This window comes from Acanthopagrus latus, chromosome 4, assembly GCF_904848185.1.
Source record: "Acanthopagrus latus isolate v.2019 chromosome 4, fAcaLat1.1, whole genome shotgun sequence".
NCBI lineage: Eukaryota > Metazoa > Chordata > Actinopteri > Spariformes > Sparidae > Acanthopagrus > Acanthopagrus latus.
Window position 1 is genome coordinate 2829454 of NC_051042.1, and position 23127 is coordinate 2852580.

Genomic DNA, 23127 nt, shown 5'->3' on the forward strand with positions numbered 1-23127 from the left:
TGTATTCTCATAAAACAAGTTTGTCTTTCATGTCATGCTGTAATTATCCTTTTAAGTAGTGTAAAACATGTTATCTCCTGAACTGTTCACAATTGTACCTCTAGCTTTGTGTTTGAGACAGCTGATGGCCGAGATTGAAGTTTCCTTCATGCAAAGTTAAATATAAACTGCACGTGGCTCTCTAAATGTCAGCTTTTCAGGATGGAAGAAAAACAACATATTTTTAAGATTGACACCCGTGATATTTTAAAGTTACACATCGTATTTTTTAAAAGGTGTTCTTGCAGCTTACAGTCATCGACGTTACTCATAACATAAAGGGCTCGGAGACAGGAAAAACAAAATCTCTTCCTGAGTGTTGAAAAATGAACAGAAGTAAGAAGGAAGCAATTAGTTGATGTTGCTGCAGCAAATATTAGCAGCTTCTCCTCAGAATGACAGATGACAAATAGATTTTCCCGACGTCCATACTGCTGATCCGCTGCGACACCTCGCTCAGTGGCTGTCTGGTTCTCCTGCGTGGTCCTGAATGTCAATCTGCAGAGCTCCCCCACACTCAGACAGTAGCTACCAGTGATGCTGCACTAATTAGCCAACCCTCTCGAGTAGCCAGGCCCTCCCAATGGCATCTGTGCCAAACAGAATTATTAAAGAAGGAGGGAGGAGGAGTTGCACCTCCTCTGCAGAGGAGCAAACACCCAGGTTCAGTTTAGCATTCACTTCGTCGCCCTCTGGCTGGGGAGCCGACGCCGTCATCAATATTAACACCTAGATACATCCGCTGCTGTAACGCATATTTTTTACCCCAACCTAATGAAAATTTCATGTGAATCACATAATTATAATTCCTTATTTAAATGTGTGCTGTCTGAGGAGCGGAGATGATTTGTGCGCTGAAAAACAGTTGCATGGATGCTGATGCTGCGTCTGCTCTAGTGTATATGTTGGGTGGGAGGTATACGTCCTTGCAGGCATGGAAACAGAGCTACCTCTCTTATAAATAGATTAATTTTCTACACCGCTAATTTTGTAATTTAATAATCATTGGCCCCCCTCTCCACAGTGCTCGGCCTTCCTCACCTCCTGTCTTCTGGCATTCCGTTGGCTTTGATGGCTTATTTGCTGATTTGTTTATATATTTATTAATTCATTTACCCCCCTCAATCCAATTTTAGCTGACATTTCTTGTCGGGATGCGAAGGATGACCTTTGAAAACAGAACACTTCCTGCCAGAGATGTGAAGGAGGTCTCACTCTCTCTGCTCAGAAAACACTCCTCTCTTCTTCCTCGTCTCCTCTTCCTCGTCTCCTCTCCTCTCCTCTACTCTCCTCTCATCTCCTCCCTCCCTCTCCTCTCCTCTCCTCTCCTCTCCTCTCCTATCCATCCAGCAGCTACAGTTAACGTCCCCATGTGCATTTCATAAGGAATTAGCATTATTGTGAATAAACCTGAATCCAACCAGCTCCAAACAATGAAGTTGGAAAAATAAATCCACAGTTTGACAGTTTTTGGATGAAGCTCATTTTCTTCCTTGCTGAGAGTCACCTTTAGTTATATCTGTCAAGTTAATATTGGCCTACAGTTATAGGTTAGGTATGGTTAGTTTAACTTAGCATACAGACTATATATGGAAAACACCTAGCCTGAATTTATTTATTTTTTATTGACAAAATGTAGCACAAAGTGTAAAAATGACAGTTTGTGCTGTTACATTTACACTAAACTAAGCTGTGCTAACTTACTGCTTACTGTAGACCTACAGACATTAACGTGTTCTCATTCGTCTCTTCCAAATCTCAGCAAAGTGAATAAACCTGTTCCCCTAAACATCAGACTATTGCTTCAGATGTATGCATATCCAAGTGGCAGGGTCCATGAGCACTGAATAAAGGGGATGAAGATATCCATCACAGATTACGTATGAAACATGGATGTTTTCAAGGATGAACATGAACAATGAATGAACTGTGAACTGTGGATGCTGCTAGGCTGCATATTCAACAATACATTTTAGAGGTACCTCTTTTTAAGTCACATTCCCAACTCGTCACAAACTGACGCCTCGGGACGCCAACCGACCTGACCTATAAACACAAAGCATCAGTATTTGAAGAGTCAGAAATTAGACGAAGAATCATCCTTCCTTGCAACTAAGAACTTACATTTTCAGTCTTATGATGATTTTTATTGAAGCATTAACTTTGTGTTCGGGCTCCTGGTGTTTGTTCCAAGTGTCCTTCTTTTCTTCTTGTTTTTACTTATCTTTTGAGACATGCTGATCCAACAATTCCTCTAATTGCTGTGTGTGTATAATATTTTGTTGGGTTTTTTGTGTCTAGAGTTATTTCATTGATTAATATTGTGCCATTTTTATTTGTACTTTTGGTGGTTGTTATGTTAATCAGAACCCCGGGAAGACTGGGAACCACTCTGTGGAAGCTAATGGGGATCCAATAAAGAAGAATAGAGAACAAAGCATGTGGTTCCAGGGGGTCTCTCACAAAACATATTCATATTTTTGTGCTGATTAACTAAATATACGTGATTTCATTTGACATCTCTTGTACAGTCAGGAGGCGTTTTAATAATATTAATATTAAGATATAAGATCAACAACAACCACCTCAGTCGGAGGTCTGTGGTCTGATGTGTCTATTTGAGGACCTCACAGGTCTGCCAGTGTGTTTGGAGTGCTGCAGTGTAATGTATGTATATTTGAAGCTGCTCAGCCTGTCGGGTGTCTATTTCAGAGTCTTTCATTTGACATGTGTCTATTTGGAGATCTGTGGTATAAATGGATGCCTATTTTGGGGTATGTGATTTGACGTAAGTGTTGAGCGCCCCTGCTCTGCATCACCTAACGAGCTGCTGTTTGCTCACCCACCCTTTCCCTCTCTCTCTATCCCTGTAATGTATTCTCTCAGTGTATAATACAGTCCCTTTGGGACCACAGGTTTTCTCTGGGAGGTGAAATTTCATGCATCATCTTTACATATCCTCACACACGTCCCCCTGTTTTCAGAGCGGCGGTGCGTTCTCACAAGCGTATATTTCAAGGTGACAGTATTTAACCAGTTTGTGAGCGGTTTCATGCAGACGTGCTTGCGTGGGTTTTAACCTGTGTGTATTTGTACATCTGTGTGTTTCTGTAGGTGTGTGTGTTTGCATGTGCACATGTAACAGCATGTGTGCATGTGTGATATCACAGGAAATAAGAAAGACCTGCAACATCCCTAGCTCCCTGTTGCCATGGTAACACTTCTGGTTACAAGAGTATCTAATAGGCCTTCCATACAAATTAACCTACTATAGTGTGTGTGTGTGTGTGTGTGTGTGTGTGTGTGTGTGTGTGTGTGTGTGTGTGTGTGTGTGTGTGTGTGTGTGTGTGTGTGTGTGTGTGAGTGAGTGTGTGTGTGTGTGTGTGTGTGTGTGTGTTTGTCAATCATGTATGTAAATGAGTTGATTTTTAAGATCCTATAAATATTGACTTCTTCTTGCTCATGAAATGCTTTATTGTGATAGAAAATGGTATTTTCATATTTATCTATTTCATTAATTTCACCTTATGTATAATATTTCTTTCTTTTTTCTTTTTTTTTTTTACACATTTACATAGTGTGTCTCATCTCATAATACATGCACTCTCCTGCGTGTGTCACAATTAGTAGCTGGCAGGATGACTCCTTGCTGTCCTTACAGACACTGTGAGCTGTGATATCACGTGTGGCATTCAATGTCACAATAACGTGCAACGAATATGCGTCATTAAGTGAGTTTGTTCAGCTACAGCTACCCATCCATATCAGATAAAACAAATACATCAGACGTTACTCTTTCATTTCCCTCTCATGATGTAATACAGTAAATTAATGCAGCATGGACTGATAATAGGATGTGATAGTGTACTTTATGGCATAATGCTGTGTTAATTCTCTATCAGAGAGGTTGTATTTCTTAATAACTGTACAGACAGATGCCTGATGTCCATATTTAACTGGTTCTGGTCACATCACTGTTAGGTCTCTGGCTATTTGTTATTGAATTTGGTGGCTTCCTGAGCCGGAGGGGTTCCTTAAGTCAATTGAATTATTTGACTTGAAAGCGTTCAACTTTCTTTTATTGAGTTGGCTGAGCCCTGAAGCGCCACACAGCCAGGCCTGTTCCCTTTCTTTGTCATTACTACTTTGCCTTTTTTCAGCCATCACTGCAGGCCTGTATATCCAGCTTCCCCATTTTCTTATCTTGTTTTAGTTTAATCCATTTTATTTTGCTGATTTTAGTGATCTAGTAATGTTTCCTTGCAGATGCACACTGCAGTGCTGTACATCTGTAGTACACAATGATGTAAATTAATTTCACCTGAAAAGCAAGAAGATAAAATGTCAAAATGACCCAGAGAAAGATTTGATAATTGGGTTTCTGAATCTAACTTTATAACTGAGGAGTGGGTAAACAAAAAAAACAAACAAACAAAGAAAAAAAAGAACAGAAACAGAACAGACATGAACCCAGAGACGTGAATTCATTATTCATTTTAACTTTCTCTTTGTTTGTCTTTCCTCCACAGAAACTTGTCAAAGAATCCTCTCACCACTCTGTCATGGCAGCTCTTCCAGCACCTCCAACTCTCCGAGCTGTAAGTCTTCTCTGCTCGTCTGATCTCTCTCTTTGGCTGTTGTTTGTATTTTATTACAGCCATTTATCATTGCTCCCTGTGCACTATCTGCCACAATACAAATTGTCTTCGCCGCGCACCATTATAATTCCTGTCTTTGTTGTACAAAACCTCTCATTTGTCTGAGCACATGTAAAAGATTGAACCTATAGGCGGTATGCTAGCACTGTGATCGTATAAGTCATTTGTTGACTTAATTAACCCACACAAAGGAAACGTAATGGCCTGGTAGGAGGGAGGGAGTCTAACCCCATTTTCTTGTTTGTTATGAATATTTCAGCGATCATTGTTTATGAAATGAGTTTGCTCTTTCACCACCAAGGAGAACATTGCGATGTCGACCCGCTTGTAATTTACACATCATTATGCCTGTCAGCACTGTCCATCATTTGAACCTTCGCTCTGCTCCGAACACTGAGCACTTCCTGCACCTCCTGGCATATAAAGCTGAGGTATAGCAAGATGTGATACACGGCTATTTCAAGCAGGCCTCCTTATTGTTCTATTTTCAGAGGTAGAAGCAGGGCGGGTCCTCTGAGAGCACGACACAATGCTGATCTGGGGTAGTCTTGTTGCTGTACGCAGCAGAGTGGAGGGAAAGCCCAGCTAACACTGACACTATAGTTTTGCGTTTTAGGTTTTTAGCTTATGCCGTCATCCTGAGGAAATGTATGCCCGCACGTGCAGGACCACCGATATTACACAACGCTCAGCCTTATCCTGTGTAGGAAGCAGTTCACACCAGACCCCATACCAGTGCTACACAAGTGTCATCTCACTGTGGGCCCTCATCACAGGCAGATGGGCGTCTGAATCCCTCATTGTCCCTGTTATTGGGTTGTGAATTTCATACTTCACTGGATTGTAGAAGTTCTGTACTTTTGTTGTCTTACACCAGCTGTCCAATCCTGACTTTGTGGAAGCTAGATTAGCCTTTAGCCTTTTTTTATTGCTGCTGCCACTGCAGTGTCTAAGCTATGTATCCCAAGCTTCCAGATGAACAGTATATTCTGCAATCTACAATATTTACTGGTGGAAAAGGTACTTCACAGTATCTCATGCCTACAGCTCAGTGTAAAAATACTAAATTACATGTAAAGTTTAGCTTTTCCATAATAATAAATACTTAATATTAAAACTTATTTTAGTCATTGTCTTACTGTGAGTTTACAGCAGGCCACATGAACACACAGCCTTCTGCCAAAGTGGGAACAGTTTTGGGGATTCAACACGGCAAACATTCTGCATTTCAGCTCGACTCTCCGGGGTGAAGTGGGCGGGGCTGAGCTGCAACAATCAGCCAATTAGTTGTGTGAGAGAACGTAGCTTTGCAAAAGTAAACTTGGATCAAACGATGCGTTGAACATATTTAGTTACTTCTACAGCTCAATAAAAGACAAAATACGTTTACCTTTATGACCAGACTGCATTTTGTTTGTCTGTTACCTCACAGTTTCATCTCATGTGTCAACATGACTATAATATTGGCCCTGTCTTTAACACACTGGTACAATTTATTCCTAAATGTTATTTACCTTTCAATGATCCAATATAGTCATCAGCTGTTTCTTTTACATACTTTAAAGGGTAATTTTATTTTTCACCTTAAGGTGTGTTTACAGGTTTTGGGGAGTACTACTGCTCGTGTGAAAAAAGTAGTATTAAGCCTTTAGTGGCTAGTGTGGTCACTCAGTGGCTAAGTTGCATAATGTGGGTGCCAGGTTTAGAAAAGCAGTCCAGTGGTCTAACACTGCACTACTATGAGACTGTTGAACTCATTATGAGTCATTTTTTCTTACTTTTCAAAACACCAGTGGCAATTTATCAGATTACATGGAGCTTCCTCTGTAGCCAGCCTCTCAAAAGGCTGTATACCCCTTTCTCTCATATACAGTAGTACTCTGCAAGACCTGTAAACACACTTCATATGTAACAGCAGTGAACTTACCCTGTAATACAACATTACCTTTGACGGCATCCGTGGTTTCCCCTTCAGGAATTGCTCTTGAGAAATCTTTCTGAGTATTGTCCGGATCATTATTTTTGAGTGGAGAACTCTTAATTGATAATAATTAGAAATATTTTTAAACATTTTTTTTCTTCTTTTAAGTCATGAATATTTTACCTTAAATTGAAGCCAGGACTGCAGAGGCTTTAAATTAAAGTTTTATCAGCGAAATGTGCTCATAATGAGTGTAAGTATATTTCAGTGTTTTATTATTTAAATAAACTTCCTTATGGGATTATTGGATTCATGTGTAAACAACATTTAGATCTGGTGAAGAAGGAGTCCTTTAACTTATTTTATACAGTTGAGTAGTTCAGTCCATAGTGATTAATAGTGATTAATTACCAAGCTGATCATGTTAGTCATACTTACGGTTTAGCCATTGAACATATTGTAAAGTGGATCTCTCATTTCATCCTTTTATACAAGAAAACTGATCGCTGATTCAACAGAGAGACGACCTTATATCCCTACACATAAATAACAAACATAACTAGTCCAGCTCCTTCCTAGACTGGATCTGCATTAAAGCTCACAGGGCTCCGTTTGCTCTGATGTGCAATCTTATTTCTTCTTAAGCAACCATTTTAGATGCGTACAAATGGTGTCTTTGTTGTTCTACATGAAAAGCAGGGCCAGGGTGATGCCCGTGCCTCCTAGGGAATGCTGATGAGGAGTGAGGGTTTATGTCCATTCCATTTGGTGTGTTTGGTTAAGAGGTGTCAGTTGGAGTGGCGTGGCGGCACAGACGTGGGCCGAGGCGTTATGCAAGAAGGAAGCCATGTGGAATCGGGCATCGCTAATAGGAAATGAGTCACTCTATCATGGGCAGTCGGCGACGTGGCCCTGACATCATTACTTTCTTCTCTGTGTCTATGTGCTCACCCAAACCGTATTAGCCTGGTGAGTGCCAATCATTCAATCATGCCAAATGAAGCGCACTCACCGGGCAGCTATTGCCTTTAATTATTAGGATGAAACACAATGCAGTATCAATGATAAGTGGCCACCCGCACTGCTGAACCACACTGATATTATGTAAATATAGGAAGATCAAACCGGCTGAAATAATTTCCGTTTTATGTGACGAAAGGAGAGCATGGGCCTTTGCCATCGAGATGTCGCTACACCCTGTTATCTCAGTCACTCTAGGCCCTGTTATTGTAATTGTGTTTCATTTTTTACCAACGAAAGGGGACAAATTTCAAAGCTGCAACATGGTGAAGGTGACCTGCAATGAATACCAGATGTACACAGACAGTTCCTGATGCCTGGAGATTGCAAATTTTAAAACATGATGCTGTTGTTGATTCATTCGGGATGATCGGCACACAGACAACAATAATAATGACAAGAGTAATTGTAGAATTAACTTAATAAATGAATACATTTAAACATACATATAAAAAAGGAAATGCTCAAAAATAAATGAACATTGTCACCTAATTTAATGCTTAAGAAATACATAACAATATAATAAAATGCTGAAATAAATACCTCATTAACCTAATATCTAATTTAATACTTAATTGTCACCTTACATAGATCACAAAATAAATGGAACATTAAACATATAAATCAAATAAATAAATGAACAGATGTTGGAATTATAAATACAAACAGATATGTATGTAAAAGTTTAACTAGATAAATAAATAATGAATGAATAAATCAAACTTAACTTGAATAAAATTAATATATTTAATGTGTGGTTCAATTGCATTTAGTTATGTAATGATTCATACAATAATTTATTAAAGCACTGATGTAGTTAGGGATTTAGTTAGATTTGATTATACAATTATTCATGTGTTTAAATATTTATATATATATATATATATAAATTATATATCTAATTTTGACCCTTAAATCCCTCCATAATTTTCCAGTCAAAGCTGCTGACCATAAAGATAATACAAAAAAAATTATAACCCTCCTCATGTCATACTGAAAATCACCATTTAACAAAATGGGGTTTCAGCGAGACAGTGCGATTGGTCAAGTTTTGCATTATATGCTACATTTCCTGCTTTAAGTGCTCCTCCACATGTAATTAATTAGGTGTAAAACATGTGTTACTCGATAAAAAGAGGCGTGTGCCCATTAAAGAACCATTCATTCAGCTACTTTAACATAAAGGCAGGACTTCTTCATTAAACTCACTCTAGTGGGTCCACTCACTGTGACCCAGTGCTCACTCACTTCCCACAATTAAAATCAGATCTGGGAACAAAAGTCAACCTGTATGATCAGGTTAAAAGAGACAGAAAAAAAGAAAAGTAGTTCCTATCAGTCAGTGTACATTAAGTCTGTTTCTCCCTTATCAGGCACTCCTTATCGAGCCTAGTGAAGTGTAACTGCAAAACAGCTTTGTTTTGCGGGTTGGATGCACAGATATTTCACTCTCCTTGCAATATCTTAATATCAGTGACGATGACAATACTATCAGTAAAATCTCAATAATCTCAAGTCTTTTGTGGCTCCTGTGAAAAGGCCCCAACATCACATGAAGCTCTACAATAGACGTCTGCTGTGTGCTGCCTCTGGATGAGACACAGATAATCGGCTCTGCCTCTTTGTCTATGTGCCCTTTAGCCAAAGGACCGGAGCTACTGCAGCAGTGTGCTGCATAGGCCACGCAGCCAATCCAAAGCCTGAGAACAGCAGTGGGGTGAATGTGGCGGCTAAATGCTAAATCTGCCGCTGTGGCTTCCAGGGTGATATTATTGGAGATTATTCGAAGCGGAGTTAGAGGCAGTCACAGACACCGCCGTCTTCGAGGAAGCTCATTCTGTCTGGTCAACAAAAAGCAGGAAATATTCTCCTTCTTTAGCCAGTGAAGCAATCTGCCTGAGGCAACGTGCATCTCCAATCCCTTTATTCTGTTAGCGCCTCTTTAATCCAAGCTCTCTGGAAGCAGGAGCCGACGCAAAGTCAAACATTTACGCCTCTCACTGCAAAATGGATTTTTCTTTGAATATGGATGAAATGTGAATAGATCAAACCTGTAATCTTCTGATATGACTGCCAGTGGATTAGGATGAATTAAACATTACATTTCCAAAGGCTGCATGACAGGTAAATTACTCATTTTTAACCTTCGTTTTATTACGTCGCAATTGCACTCAGGGCAAACTCTAACTGTAACGCATGACATTTACACTAAGGCTTCAACAACATCACAGACTTTCTTACAAGAGTAAATGGGAGTATTAAGATGTTAAATGTAATAGAAAAGATTAGATTGGGGGCAGCAATAGCCTGGGAATTAAAGAGGTCAACAGCTTAAAACCCAGACTGCCTCCTAGAATCTATGTAGAGAAAACAAGGAAGAAACTGTCGCTGATAAACACTATTTTTGTGAAATCGACAATAAGTACCAATACAAGGCCTTTCCTTTTAAAAGCATATACCTCAATGCCATGCTATGTAGACGTAGGAGTAGGAAGAGAGTTCACACACTGTTTGAATTTCATACAACAATGGAGGTAGCACAAAGATGCAGTGAATCAGAACAATGTTAAGTTATTTTCTAAATGTGTCACAGCGGTCAAAAAAAAAAAAAAACAAACAAACTAAAAACACACATAAAATCTTGTTGGAAGGTGCCTCGCTGCTGGATTTAGCGTAAATACACAGCAGACACTACTGAGAAGCTGCAGAATGATATGAAAACCTCAAAAACACAAAAATAACGGACCAACCTTTAACTGAACATTCATGTAAAGGATTGATATATTTACAACTACCTGCAGTAAGCTGTAGTACGAACACGTCTTTCCATCATTGTTAATGTCTCGTGTCTTCACTGTTTACTGATATAATTGTGCTGACATGTGCACATTTAAAATGCTACTCAAGTACCATCACAAAAGCAACATTTACATGATTACACAAAGCTGCAGCAAACTACAATATTCTCTTTCACTTGACAGTTATGATTTTATTATCCAGAGAAAATGGTAGCCCCTTTTAGATAGAATAGGTGCCACATTTGCAGCAAGGTAATAGCTGCAATGTGCTGCCTTGTCTATCTGAGAGGGGGGTGTAATATTCCTTCTTTTCCAAAAATCCGCCACTTGGCTGCCACTGGGGTAGGTGTAAACATGTGACGTGACGTGAAGCATGAAGCTGGGCGTGAAGAGAAGCAAATCAAATTTGTCTTCAAAATAAGAGCTTTATATTAACTAGGTTCTTAGTGGAGAGCTTTTAATTTGAAATTAGTGACCGTTACAGAGATGTTAGCATCTCCTGGATCTCTGCGGCTTTCCAGTTGCTCATCTTGACGTCTGTGGATGAAGTGATGGACTGACTGCTGTGATCAGCTGTTTCCTGGTTTCAGAACTCCTCGGCTGTGGGTCGCACAACAGTGCAGGTCATCGACATCTCCGCCCATCTCACGCAATGGGGGTGGAAAAAAAGTGTACCCTCCAGTGCGTCAGATTGGCAGACCAAAACAGACCCCCAATACACCGCCTTCTGTCTAAATCCAATCCTAGCCACAAAAAGGACAGACAATTGGCGGCTTGCGGCCCAGTATAAAAATGGCTAGTGTTTTTTCTCTGTAATTGGGAAGAGCTTTAGACATGCACAATACATCAAAGTGGAGACTACAGATGTTTATTTCTGGTGGCATTATAGATCTTATAAGATGAAAAGAAGGTCCTTCAGTCATCCTACAAGCAGCATCACTCATTATTCTAGCCTATATCAAGCTTTGTCACAATTACTTTAAAATGTGTACTTTGACTTATGTTTCAATCTGCACGCTCTGGAGCTTGAAGTCTCTGTACTGGGAAGCTTCAGGGTCTGGACACGAGCAGTCACCTCGTATCACAACAACGTATCTGTACAGTACGTAGTCACTCATGTTGTTTAACACTGCTGCGGGCCCTGTTGGGCGATAACAGGCTCGTAAAGGTTCTATTCCGAATCATCACGCTTTCCCCCGTTACCAATAAACCTGTTCACCTGTGGAATGCTGCCAGCCTTTTGTTGTCCCTGTCCCAACTTGCTTTGAACTTGTTGCTGGCATCAGAATTCAGAATGAGAATATGTTAGAAAATCTATAAAGTTAACTGACACATTTGTCATTTTCTCCTGACATTACTCTCAAGGTGGGAAGCTCAAAATTGTTGCGTTATACTGTGCTGCTGCCTTCCAGGTTGCAAGTTGCATCAAAGTAGGGGGTCTGACAAATTCTCATTTCACCACATACCAGTTGATCAGTGACTGAAAAAATGATGGACATTGGAGATCTGGCAGGACGGTGGGTCAGATCCTGTTCATTTCCTCAGCCGGTAACAAAAGCCAGGGTGGGGTTGAATGCTAACGTTAGCTGCTGTCTAATGGAAGCTAATAGTTAGCAAATCGGTTGTTTTTACTTGAAGTATGGCCTGGTGTCACTGCAAGTTTTCACTTTCCATTGTCTTTTCAGTGAGTGATCAATCAGGAAGCAGGGTTGAATTGAGTTAGAATTAGGGTTGTAATAATATACTGAATATAACACACATAAATATATCATCCATGCCAAATAAACACATCTAGTACTTCTGCAAATATCCCTCTGCCAGAGCTCTCTGAAGAGTCCCTGCACAAATCTTTTGACTCTGAAGAAATTGCCTTCTTCTCACTTTGATCATTTCCCCTACCTGGACCCCCCTGACCTGACTCGGGTGTCCCTTCTCCTCTCCATGATTGCAGTGCAGGTGGTGCTGTCGATAAGCCAAACTAAGGTCTGACTTCTCAGATACAAAAAGCTGTAGTGTAGTGTGGAGCACGAGCCGGCAGGGACGCTGACTGGCCAAGTGGCTGCAAGCGTAGAGAAAAGCAATGATGTGACAAAGCAGTGATTTATTATTATTTGCAGCATACTGCTTTATCCGTGACATAAGCAGAAGATATAGCATGAGGACGATGGAGCCGTTCCAGCGACAACCAGGAGTGTGGTAAAGCAATGACACACACCAACTGTGGTGTGGTAAAAGCAGCTGTTAAGCAAATTTAGCAGGATGTGGGAAAATGCTTATGTTGTAAAAGCTCTTGCTGATGAGAAGAGTATTAAATTCGACAACAGTTGAGTCAACTCTCCGTTTTTTCCACACTTATTCCCCCCTGATTGATTTATACTATTCTTTCTCAAAACTCTAATCTCACCACCTCCTGCTGTTCGATGAAAACTGAGCATAATTTCACATTTCACCAAGAAGAAAAGCAGCACTGCAGCAGTGATGTATGGTAAATACGCAGCAAAAATGAGGTTACATCTGCTTTTCTCAGCCTTTCGCCTATGAATAGATGGCCAACTGTCAATCAACTGCTTAGAGACAAGCCAATCTGATGGTATGACAGCTAGATTATCTCTTTTCCACACTATAATAATAATGACAGTCCTGGCCGCACTGTTTTGATTGACAGGCCATCCATGGAAATGCAGTGCAGAAACGCAACAACCATGAGTGTTAGCACCAAAGATGGAGACCAAAAAAATAAAAGATATATGATATAAACATGCAACACAATATACAATCAAAAAAGAACAAACTGACCGATAACTGAGCACGGCCGTTCATCATAGTTGCTATGACTATGATGATCTTATATTATCATAGTACTGGTAACACTGGAAATGATTAGTAATATGTGGAACAATGGGTTTTCTATGATACACAAAAGCAAACAAATGCAGGCTACTAGTCAAAGTCTGCAGATGTTGTCAGTTAAACATAGGCTAATACTAAAACCCCTGCTGGCTGGTTGAACTCCATTTTGAGATGACTTTTCAGTGTTTCCAGTTGATTGTCTTTATAAACATCTTAAATGCAGAACACACAATTATGTGACATAAATGATAATGCTTATAGACCTAAGGTAATGCTACATGTCCCCATTCATCCCGATGATCTAATCCTTTCAGAAGACAACATGCACAGAGTGAAGCAAGGAATGAGTCTCATCTACTCACATGTTCGTCTTCACAGGTTGACTTCACAGGTTGCAAACTGTTCTCACTCTCTACTCTCCAACTTTGAGATCAACCAGTTCATAGTAAGGTGTGCACGGTATAGAGTCAATTTTTGTATGCCTGTTAGAAGTGACATTAACGTTAGCATTTTCACACAGTAGAGAGGAAATTATTTATGGTGGTTTGTGGTGTTTGGCAAATGTTACATAAACCAAATCAAGTACAGGACAAAACTGCTGTTGTTGCTCTGAAGCAGCAGCTCAGTGGATGTTACAGTCCCGATCAAGTGCTTTCTCATAAACCAGTGTAATCACATGGTCAGCTAATGATATGTTCCTTACATGCCTTTGAAAAAACACCTACCTTCTACCAGTAAGGATAAATTCACACACCTTATTTTTCTTATTAATATGCATTAACATCTGGGTGTGCTGTATTGTAGTAGAGGTGACTAACAGCGTGATGAGGAGAGCACAGTAAACACACATCTTTCTGCTGAATTACCACAAAGCCAGGCATCACAGGAAACACAACCTGCAGTCACGCCCCAGATCAGTGGCACGGTGGTAAAATGTGCCAAAGAAGGTGATTTATTAAACACACAGGATTTAAAACCTAAAATAATTCCTGACAACAGTATAAGGAGAGGAAGCAGAGCATTCAAGCTGAGATCAAAGCGTGTGAGCAACAATGCGGTATATAGCTTATTGTTGCTTGTGATCCACGGCTCCTCAGCCAAAGCACCTGTGTGTACATTTCTCAGAAAAACAGCCTCCGGTGGTGATCATTAGCTCTCCTCTGGAGTAGCGGGGTGGATCGTTAGCCAGCTTCAAGGAAACATCACGCTGTTAGCTCTCTGCATCTGGGGTCACACTGCTGTTTGCTTTTATTCTTTCCGAAGTCTAATCTGCTCTCCTCCAGACATTTATCAACTTCCAGCCGTCAGTTTGCTGTACATTCTTTTTGGTTCTTTTGTTGTCTCGTAACATGTTAAGATGGTGCAGCTGTGAAATCACAGACAAGTTAGCATTCTGTAGGCGTAGCACAGGGTCTAACTGCACAGATGTGCAATATCCTGCTTTTCTTCTGCATCTGTAGCACTGAATGTTGGCCCTGATCAGCTCTGCCCAGAGGAATAGAGGCTAATGTATGGAGGTGGTGGTTCTTATTAACAATTAACATAATTACAATATAAAGGGGGAAAGCCTGGGCCGCCCTGCGCTGGTGAGCTTTGATCCCTCGTGGTTCGACTTGTTCAGCATTAAATGAGAACCTCTAACGGTGAAATTCATGAAGGGAGCTACCTGTGTGTACACTGAACTCCTCTGTGATTTATACCATGTGGTTTCCATAGTCTACATAAGGATCACACATTTATCCAGCATGAATCTGCATTCTAAAATCTCTAGTTGCTTTGTCACAGTGCACTGTGTGATCTATCATTTCTGAATCTTAAAATTGATGGGTCCTAATTAGGCTCATTCCAGTATTTTAAGACTCAGTATTTTTAGCATTTCTCCATCACAGTTTCAGTGTTTACTCCAACTGCTCGTGTAGGGAGGCGTTCGAAACACCATTTAGACCTTCATGTTGGCAAATAAGAAGCTTAATTTTTTGGGTCAGTGATTCCCTAATAACTTCCCAAAACATTTCCTGGAAAGAATAATGTACTCTGGTGCTAGTAAGAGGGAAAGTAGAGTCAGTGCAGGAGCAGTTATTGTAGCTTAGTCAAGTTTAGTCAAGTTTATTTGATCAGTTATACAGTGTAACATTTTACAGGTAATTTCCATTTGCCATCCAGTATTCCACTCATGTGTATCTAAAATCCAGCATACGGACAAACTGTATTTGCCTGTTTCATTGTACGAAAGATAAAGTATGATATACCTGAAATAATACCTGCATAGTAGTCAGTAAATGGTCCGTGTGACGCATTCTGAAGAAATCATTTTGTCGCAGCAGAAACTACATCTGCAAATGCATCTTAGTGCTCCGTCTTTGTTGTCACTGAATTACTTCCATTCAAAAGTATAAGGTTTATTTTCTTCATCTTGCATGGAAACACTCATCAGAGAAGAAACATGCTTGTGTTGCCTAATCAGGATCCTATAATCAAGACACAAACTGCTGTTATTGAAGACAGAAGTGGAGAATACATTTTCTTCCCTTTTAGGTAAAAGCTTTTTTGGGTTGCTTTGACTCCATAATATGCTAAAAAGAGAAAAGATGTGTTTTTCTTTGCAGGTGTCTCTTGCTTGCAGCATATGAGTGAGCTCAATGAGAATACTGTCACAGAGTGAATATGAAAAGGCTCTGCTCTGACTACAGCATCAGATCCACTGACCACCTGATAATAAGCGAGATCCACCTGAGGAAATCTATTCTCATTACTTTATATGGCATGGTGGACGTACTGCATGCATTATTCATGCATCCAGCAATATCTTATTGACCTCTGTCAAGGACATTTGGACAGGCATTCATCTTGACAAAATTGGCCAATCACAGCTTCCAAATTGGACATATGCAAAATGCAGAGGTGGAGTACAGTGTTGAATAATGTGACGATCCGCTGCACGCTACTCCAAGAGTGAAATGTATGCACAGAGGGCCTAATCACACCTGCCTGCCACTAACACAGCCTGAGCTTGACAGCCTGAACACTGCGGCGACCTTTGACCTGCTCACATTTGAATGCCATGGCGCAGGCCTTCATTGTTTTCCTTCTCATCTGTTAATTTGAATAAATCCAGCTGTTATGAAACACGGTCACACATCAGTGCAGTGTGATGCTATATGCCAGGCTCTTCTGATTGAGCAGCCACTTATACTGATTTTCATAGTCACTCATATTGTTGTAATTGATTTTCAGAAGAATGTTGCTAATTAGGAGATTGTTGTCAGAAATGCTGCTTTTTTGTGCAGACAAAGACTGTTATTGCTTCCTCTCTTGCTGCTGCTAACAGACAAAAGTGTGTGCCCAGCTTGGTGGAAGAGTGAAGTTCATTTCAGCTCTGAAGGACTAGAATTGAATGTATAATTTACTACAGAATACAGACAATTAAACAAAAACAGGCTTTTATTAGATGATCAGGGGTTATTCTTCACCTTATGTTGATGTAGAACAACCTTTCCTCTCAGAGGTCCCGCACTATGCTCATTTTCAGGTTCACACTTTTATTTTGCGTGTCTCCTCACGCATTTTTATTTTCTTTACTGTGAAGAAATACAGTCCAATCTTATTCCATGCTATCATACTGCAGCACCTTTATTCACCCTCTGTTAGAACCCTCTATTTTAGCTCCTGTCTCTTTAAGTCCCCCTTTCAGAGAAACCAGTCTGTTCTTATTGGACAGCTCTCACAGTCCTGAGCAGGCCCCGCCCACATATTTACATGAGCCTCTGCCTCTGCCTCACTATGGGCAGTGCTCCTGGAGTGTCCACAGCACTAGTACGCTTTCCATTCCTTTTCTATCCAAGCAGCTGTTCAATGCATTCTGGTAGCACAGTGTCACATTTCAAGTTGCATTTCGCTACTCATTATCTTGTTGTTGAGGTCTAGGCTACTAAATGTAAATCTGGTGTCTAGCGCGACTTGCTGCATCTAGTATCTCCTGGACAACTATAAAAACTAACCATTGTTAAGTTGAAATGAAAACAGATTCAGCAGCAGATTTTTTGTCTTCAGAAACACATTTCAGGGCACTATTTTTGTAAGAAGCCGCCATGTTCGTCTGGTTTGAAATCAAAACAACCCACAAATGGCATTCAACCAAATGAGGTGCGGCCAGTGAGAGTCCGGGTGGTTGTCGGAGGGTGTAGACTGTGTTGGTCAAGTTGAGGGGGGCAGACCATAAACACCCCAGAGGATACACACCAATGTTCACTGTGTAGCTGTGACATCTCAACCTTACGGACGGCTGATGGCTTATACAGGCTGTGTATGTTTCTCTGTGGATGTGATACTTTTACAGTATTCGTACAGCTCCTTGAACAGAAAAAAAAACAAGAAAAAAAACATTCCTTTAAAAGTACATAGTGTTCTGAATTGAACAGAATGTACTGGTTGTCAGCATATCCTCTTACATTATTAGTTTGACCATTTTTATGGCTGACCCGAGGTCATTAATGTGTGGAGTTAGCCTGGTAATCACACTAGATTGACGTTGTGTTTTCACTGTGCTCCACCATAGCAGACCTTTGTGGAGTGACACAAAAAGAAAACCTGGCTGATACATCCATCAAATCATCCGTCGAGTACAGCATGTTCTAAGGGTGGCATATAATTATTAGACATTAAGTTATATGACAGTTCCACCTGTTCAAAGCCTCTCTACAGTTTAACAGTTACACTGCCTGCACATTTTTATTGTGCACTTTGTTCACGCTTGCATTTGCATTAAGAAAAGCTTTCAGTGACAGACTAGCTATGAGGGCTCGATGTATCTTTGATTCAGTCCATACAATAGTCTTCAGTGTGAAAACACAGGCACACACAGACATACACAAAGTCAACTCAAAACTTGAGTGGCTATCTTACTGACTGTTATCTCAGTTGCTTTTGTTGAAGAGGATGATGACCTTCACTCGCAGACTGCTACATGATATTTATGTAGCTGAAGATATGAAGCATATTTTTGTTGTATTTATGTCAATGCTTCCATTATTTGTGCGTCTTATCAAGAAAACAGATGTGTAGGTGTGTAAAGGAATACAAATACAATATGTGTAACTGACCTGTCATTCAGTGACACAATTTACCACATGCAACACAACATTTCTAAAATTCATAACTCATATATAGTTATAACTTGAACTAACTTGAATGAATGATTCAAACTGTATATGCTAGCAGTGCGACTTTCCATGATGCAGGTTTCATGAAATGGAACCAAATGAAACCATAGAGGTGCAGAAAGTCCCAGAGGAGACATACATTGATTTTCAGGTTCATTCTTGTATTCTGTGTTACTACTAGAACATGCTTAAGGTGCTTTTATGTGCTGTAGCACTGTTGCCTCTGTCTGAAATGCTCTGTTTAAGCTACTGTCTCTTTAAGGACCCCCTCCCAATTACCCAGTCTCCTCTAATTGGTCAGCCCACACATGCCTGACCCAGCGCCACTAACAACAACAGAGCAGCTGTGCTAAAGCTATTCATACGTGCCAAACTAGCTGCTCGACATGAATTATGCAACAGTGTGACATAGAGACGTAGTGTGATTAAATATAAATTAAAGGCATGACTGCTGACGAGGTGTTTCAGGACCAGTGTTTTCTGTGGGAGAGGGAAGCGTCCATCGGTTCAGACTTCATAACTTTCAAGATCATGGAAGCTCAAACCAAAAAAGCACGATATGTCTCCTTTAAGTTGGATTCCGGGTGTTCAGTGAGGTTTATCATTCATTTCTACTCATCAGTTATACAGGATTTATTGTTCAGTGCTCAATAAAGCTTAATTTTGACTTCATAATTTAATATTGTTGCAGGCACTCGAGTTAGGGACCATCTCAAAAATGCAAAATAACGAGGAGAGCTTTTGAATATTTTGGCAGTATTATCATGGACACTTCAGACCAGCTGTTCTTCATTTGGACATTTTGAGACAGCATGAACATCCATTTAAAAAAATGATTATGTAACGTGGCCAATGATCTGACATGGCCGGTGCTTTGTCAATAGCTTTCTCATTTTTCTCCTTATAAATCGTGGCAACTCACATTATCTACACAACATGCAGTTTATAAATAATGGTCCGAGTTTTCTCACATAAACAAATACAGTGCCTAGCGTTAAATCCCTTGTGGTTACACTGGTGTTACTGTGTTGATCAGGTTTTTTTTCCCAATTGTGTTTCAGGCGTCTGGACGGCGTGGTGTTCGACTGCGGATGTGATATCCGCTGGATCCAGCTTTGGCAGCAGAAAGGAGAGGCCGGGCTCAACACACAGCAGCTGTACTGCAAGAATGGAGACTCCAAAATAAGACTGCAACACATGTACATCCAAAACTGTGGTAAGAAGGGGGAGGAGGAGGAGGGGGGGAGGAGGAGGGGGAGGAGGAGGGTGTGATCTGAATTTAAAAAAGAGGAAAAGAAAAAAGAAAGCAGCAGAGGGGAGAGGGAGGCAGCAAGGGAGGGAAGGGAAGGATTGGAGAGGAGGAGAAGGAAAAAAGTAGAGGATGAAGATGACGGAAGTAGACATGAAAAGTAGGAGAAGGAAGGAAATGGTTAAAGGTGAAATGGAGGAAATAGAAGAGGAGCAGGGAGACGAGTGGAGGCGGGAAGGGGAGGAGGTGTGACAGAGTTCAGAGGGTGAATCTGATGTGAGGAGCTGTGTGTTGATTCTGACAGAGGCTGTAGACTCTGCAGTATTATCTCCTGGTGGTGACTCATCCCTGTGACATCTAAAGTGTGTGACACTGAGTGTGTGTGTGTGTGTGTGTGTGTGTGTGTGTGTGTGTGTGTGTGTGTGTGTGTGTGTGTGTGTGTGTGTGTGAGCGTGTGTGTGTGTGTGAGCGTGTGTGTGTTTCTGTAGATGTGAATCCCATTTCCTACTTTGTACTCATTCTGTTACATTAATGAAAAGTGATTAATTGATTTGGTGTGAAAATATGTAGACACAGTCGGTGACAGGTGTGTACTAACGTAAACATACACCGTGTGTGTTTGAATGTGTGTGTTTTCAGACTTGCCGGAGATCAGTGTGAGCCACAGCAGCATACAGGTGATCGAGGGCGACAACGTGACGGTGAGCTGCAATGGATCCGGATCACCGCTGCCTGAGGTGGACTGGACTGTCGGCGGCCTGCACTCCATCAACACACACCAGGTTGGACACAAACACGCATGCACACACACACACACACACACACACACACACACACACACACACACACACACACACACACACACACCCCTGTGAATTCACTGTCATCATTATGTTTTTAGAGCTTCACACTGAAACTAAAGAAATGACAGAATAGTAATTAATGAAAATGACACCGAAGCACCCAGACCATTTATGTGACATATATTCTTTCATTTTCTGGACCATTAGTGGTCACCTTTAGCCCCCTTTGAGTCAGCTGACGTCTAACACCCCTAACACTACTGATAAACACACACTTCACAGGGTTCACACTCCTCCTTTGAGGTACACTGAGTCACTTTGCTGTCTTTTTGTCCAGAAGTTTCATGAATGCTGACTTTTGACTCTTGGGTAAGGCCCTGTTTTTCAAGTTTGCAACTCTAACTGATGCAGGCTAAAATCTAATTATCAGATATAGAAGAAGAAATACTCCCTTAGGTCAGGAAAAGCACTAACAAGACAGTGTAAAATAAGGCTGTTACAGGTAAACTTTTTAAGAGGCACTGTGTAGTTTCAGACATGAACACATTTAACTCAGAATTTTGATATTTACAATATTAACAAGGTAATAATACAAACTCAGAAATATTGATTTTCTTTTCTACAATTTAGTGAACAAGCTGTTCTCAGAGGAAAATAAGGTCCCCAGAACACTGTTTGAAGCTGCAAAGGTGGCAGGGTCCGCCACGTATTAACAGAGTAAAATAGCATAAATTGTGCTGTCCTTTAGGGTCAGTTAATTTATTCAGTTTATTTGGTCATGAAAACAAGGAGGGTTGGTTCATTTAGTTTTTCAGGCATTACAAACAGCCAATGAAGATGTTTCTCTTCTGGTTAAAATCTCTTCCCCAAAACTTTGTAGTGCACCTTTAAGTAAAAGTATAGACATATTTTAAGCTAAATCTACTTGCTGTAAATACATGTAGTAATGGCCCCGATGGCAATGTGTTTGTAGCATGTTACTCTTCAAGCAGATTGAGGACGAGGTAGTTGAAACTGTATCTAGTTGCTCCAGTGGTTCCCAAGGTAGAGGTTGGCCCTTTCCAGTGGCTTACAGCTTCATTCTGGAGGGTGATGGGTTGATTTATGAGAGCAGAAAGAAAAGTTCCTCTCCATAAATGTAGATTCATATTTCTGACTAATTGGATTCATTTTGGATAATTAGACCTCTTAGACCAATTATTTAAATGACACCAAGCATGGAGGAAAATTATCAGCACTGACATCTGAAGACATCTGAAACATGACAGGAGGTAACCAAGTGTCACTGTTATTTGATAAGAGGTCATCAGCAAAGTTATTAACAATCTAATGTATTTTATATGCTCAACATATGTCTGTGTAAAGTCTTACTTTGAAAGCCAACCAGTGACAATTTGTCTACTCTGTATTAACGTTGTTCTCATCCAGCCAGTCCTGTGAGGACCACCTGGTTACTCCTTTCTCATGTTGTCTACAATTTATTTGGATTATTTTTTTCAAGTGCACTTATTTCAATGGATTTTTTACTTCATCACACCTAGACATGTAACTCTACTGAAAACAGTAGAAAATTGTGATGAGGAAATCGACATATTGTAGCATGCATTCTCTACCCCTAAATCATGTTTGTATCATAGTTTTAACCTTTGAAATTCACAATTGCCATCAAGCTAACTGAATTAGCCTGGGCCTTTGCAGGTTCACGCCTTTCAATGTGTTGCTATAACAACAGCCCCAAGTTAAACTACCTCGGTTATTCACATATTAGGAATAAGGCCTTAACCTACTGTGTAGCTGTGGGATTAGCTGTGCAGCATAGGTTACCATGATCATCCACCCCTGTTCAAAATAAGCTACTTTTGTGAGACTGAGAGGCCTTGGTTGAACCCACAGTGAGCCGGCTAACCCGCTAATCTGGCTCCCCGAGACAGGCCCCGGGGATGCCACAGCAATAACAACAGCAGAGATAAACAGCAGGAGGAAGAGAGCAGCCATTTCTGAAATTGCTGTGTGGCTGAATTTGTCATCTGTGTCTTTAATGCTGGCAGTGACTTTACAGATGAAAGTTACCTCAGCCTCAGGCTTGATGTTTTAGGGTAGACGGATACTGTAGCTCATCAGGATGAGTGAAGCGTTGGGGAACCTGGCAAGCTGAGGACAAGAGGGGGAGCGTAAGCATTGTGTTTGGCTACTTCACAGTGGAAAGCTGTGCACCGCTCTGTCCGATAAATACCAAAATTTATGACATGTCACTCTTTACGTTCCTGCTGTGGTTCTAGTCTGTCAGTAGTAAAATCAGACTGGACCACTGCAGTGGCCATTCTTAGCTATTCTAACAGGTCGTGTGCTCTCCTTCATTTTAGTCTGTTTTATTTCATCAGTTACTGTTGAACATCCATTTGAATCAAGTAATTCAACGTTTAAGGATGTGATATGTGAGAACTGTAGTTGTAAACACTGAAGAATTAATAAAAGCTAACTTGTAATGGGTAGCTACAGTCAGCAGCAGCTAGCAGTTATTCTTGTGAAAAGCTGCCTACTATTTGTTGTTTGAGTACAAATTAGGCAAGATTCCAGTTCTTGCACAATGAGTTATATAATAGTTGAACACTATATTTCCTTCACCTACC

The 23127-nt window shown here is 40.6% G+C and overlaps 1 protein-coding gene and 1 long non-coding RNA gene across 5 annotated transcripts in view; one reads left to right on the forward strand and one right to left on the reverse strand.

The window, feature by feature from the left end:
- The window catches only part of ntrk3b (neurotrophic tyrosine kinase, receptor, type 3b), a 191991-nt gene that overhangs the window by 74652 nt on the left and 94212 nt on the right, over positions 1-23127 (forward strand). For all 4 annotated transcript variants that reach the window (XM_037096655.1, XM_037096654.1, XM_037096653.1 and 1 more), the window contains exons 4-6: positions 4569-4637; positions 19507-19661; positions 20334-20476. In XM_037096655.1, the coding sequence (XP_036952550.1) occupies positions 4569-4637; positions 19507-19661; positions 20334-20476 (367 nt within the window). The remainder of the gene's footprint in view (positions 1-4568; positions 4638-19506; positions 19662-20333; positions 20477-23127) is intronic.
- LOC119018749 lies at positions 1646-5965 on the reverse strand. The gene is made up of 2 exons (XR_005074839.1): positions 5837-5965; positions 1646-2085 (listed from the first exon to the last, which is right to left on the reverse strand). It is a non-coding gene; the product is annotated as an uncharacterized LOC119018749 (long non-coding RNA).